This window comes from Trametes versicolor, assembly GCF_000271585.1.
Source record: "Trametes versicolor FP-101664 SS1 unplaced genomic scaffold TRAVEscaffold_191, whole genome shotgun sequence".
Lineage (NCBI taxonomy): Eukaryota > Fungi > Basidiomycota > Agaricomycetes > Polyporales > Polyporaceae > Trametes > Trametes versicolor.
Genome location: NW_007360511.1, coordinates 972 through 2,586, shown reverse-complemented (window position 1 = coordinate 2,586; position 1,615 = coordinate 972). Strand labels below are relative to the sequence as shown.

Here is a 1,615-nt window from a genome sequence, read left to right as displayed (position 1 = left end):
GCTTCCCTGAACCACTTTGGAGCCCACAACAGCGGAACCGTTGGTTCTAGATTCTGAGGAAGAAGTCGACGCCACTCTCGACGATTCATCTTCCTCTGGGTCATCTACTCCTATCGACTGCTCTGGTCTTCCCCATCTCTTTGATCGGGACGATCAGGTTGACCGCCATCTTGACGAGGACGACGAGTACGGCCAGTGTACTAATCAACCTTGTCCCAACCGCAACGCAGTCCCTGGACATCTACCAGGCCCAAGTAATTACTGGGCAGATCCTATAGAACCTCACCAGTTCGCTCCGCTTCCTCAGTCTGTCTCCCCATCTCCTGCACCTACTCCTCTCCCTCCGGTTTCACCAGTCCTCTCGCCAGCGCATCTCGAATTTGCGCTTCCACCTCTACTGCCCTCTCCAACTCCATCCATCGACCTAGACTTTGGCGAGGACTTCTCTGATTCTCCCCAATTCTTCCTCTATACCATGGGAGATATCAAACCGGATTCTGTTCCCATCCTCTCTTCGGCCGCTCAGTATGCGGACTGGGCTGCCAAGATGAAGGGCCTTCTCATGTTCATGAACTGCTGGGAGGTTGTGTCAGGTTCTGCCACACAGCCTGCTGCTGCTCAAGCGGATGCCTTGAAGGAGTGGAAGAAGCAAAACGCTCAGGCGTGCGGTCTGCTTTTCATGCGGACTGGCCCTAGCTTCCACTACCTCCTCGAGACCACAACCCAAGATCAGACCGACGGTGCAGCCCGTGCCGTCGCTGCCACTCTGACTGCAAAGCAGATGTGGGATGCGCTGAAGTCCAAGTTCGGTACCCCGAACTCAGCGCATGTCTGGGGTCTCTTCGAGTCGCTGATCAGCGAGTCCCGCATGTCGGACCAGCGTTCACTTCAGGACCAGATGAGCCGTGTCGTCACTCGCCTTCGGGAGATTTCGACCAATGGCATCGCCCTGACCGAGAAGATCCAGGCTCTCATCTTGCTGTCCAAGGTGCCTGACTCCTACCGCTCTATGATCTCTGCGCTCATGGCAACGACGGAGCTTGACAACCTCACCGTCGACGTCATCCTCGCCAAGACCCTCGCTGAGGAGTCTATGCGCAAGAACGGTCAGGCCGCCTCTCGCATCTCGCAGACCAAGCCTAAGAAGACTGGCCCTTGTGGACATTGTGGCAGTCAGACCCATCACGAGTCAACTTGCTACAAGAAGCATCCCGAGCTTCGTCCTCAGGGCAAGGACAAAGGCAAGAAGAAGGACAAAGGGAAGGGAAAGGACACTTCGAATAACCATGCTCACGTCGCTGCTCCATCTGCCAATGTACTTGTAGCCGAGTCCGCTGTCGCGGCCGCTGAAATGCACGCTTCCTTCTATTCTGCGGCTAACGCCGCTGGTGTGAGGCATACGCGTTGGCTTATGGACTCTGGAGCCTCTCAACACGTCACCTGGTGCCGCGCAGACTTTGCCACCTACCAAGACTATGACACCCCCATTAACTTCAGTACCGCCGCTCAAGGCGCTGGGAGTGTTGTTCAAGGTGTTGGTGAAGGCACGGTTAAGGCTCAGACATTTATCGACGGGGTCAAGTGGGAGATTACCATGCCTAACGTCTGCTACGTC

The 1,615-nt window shown here is 55.9% G+C and overlaps 2 protein-coding genes across 2 annotated transcripts; both read left to right on the top strand.

The window, feature by feature from the left end:
• Window positions 1-475: 475 nt before the first annotated feature.
• Window positions 476-910, top strand: TRAVEDRAFT_84986 (uncharacterized protein; the record flags this gene model as incomplete). The annotated part of the gene is made up of 1 exon (XM_008047738.1): window positions 476-910. A coding segment is annotated over one exon (435 nt), but the record flags the coding sequence as incomplete, so codon positions are not given.
• Window positions 911-979: 69 nt separating this feature from the next.
• TRAVEDRAFT_80375 (uncharacterized protein) lies at window positions 980-1,318 on the top strand (the record flags this gene model as incomplete). Its single annotated transcript, XM_008047737.1, has 1 exon — window positions 980-1,318. A coding segment is annotated over one exon (339 nt), but the record flags the coding sequence as incomplete, so codon positions are not given.
• Window positions 1,319-1,615: the final 297 nt, after the last annotated feature.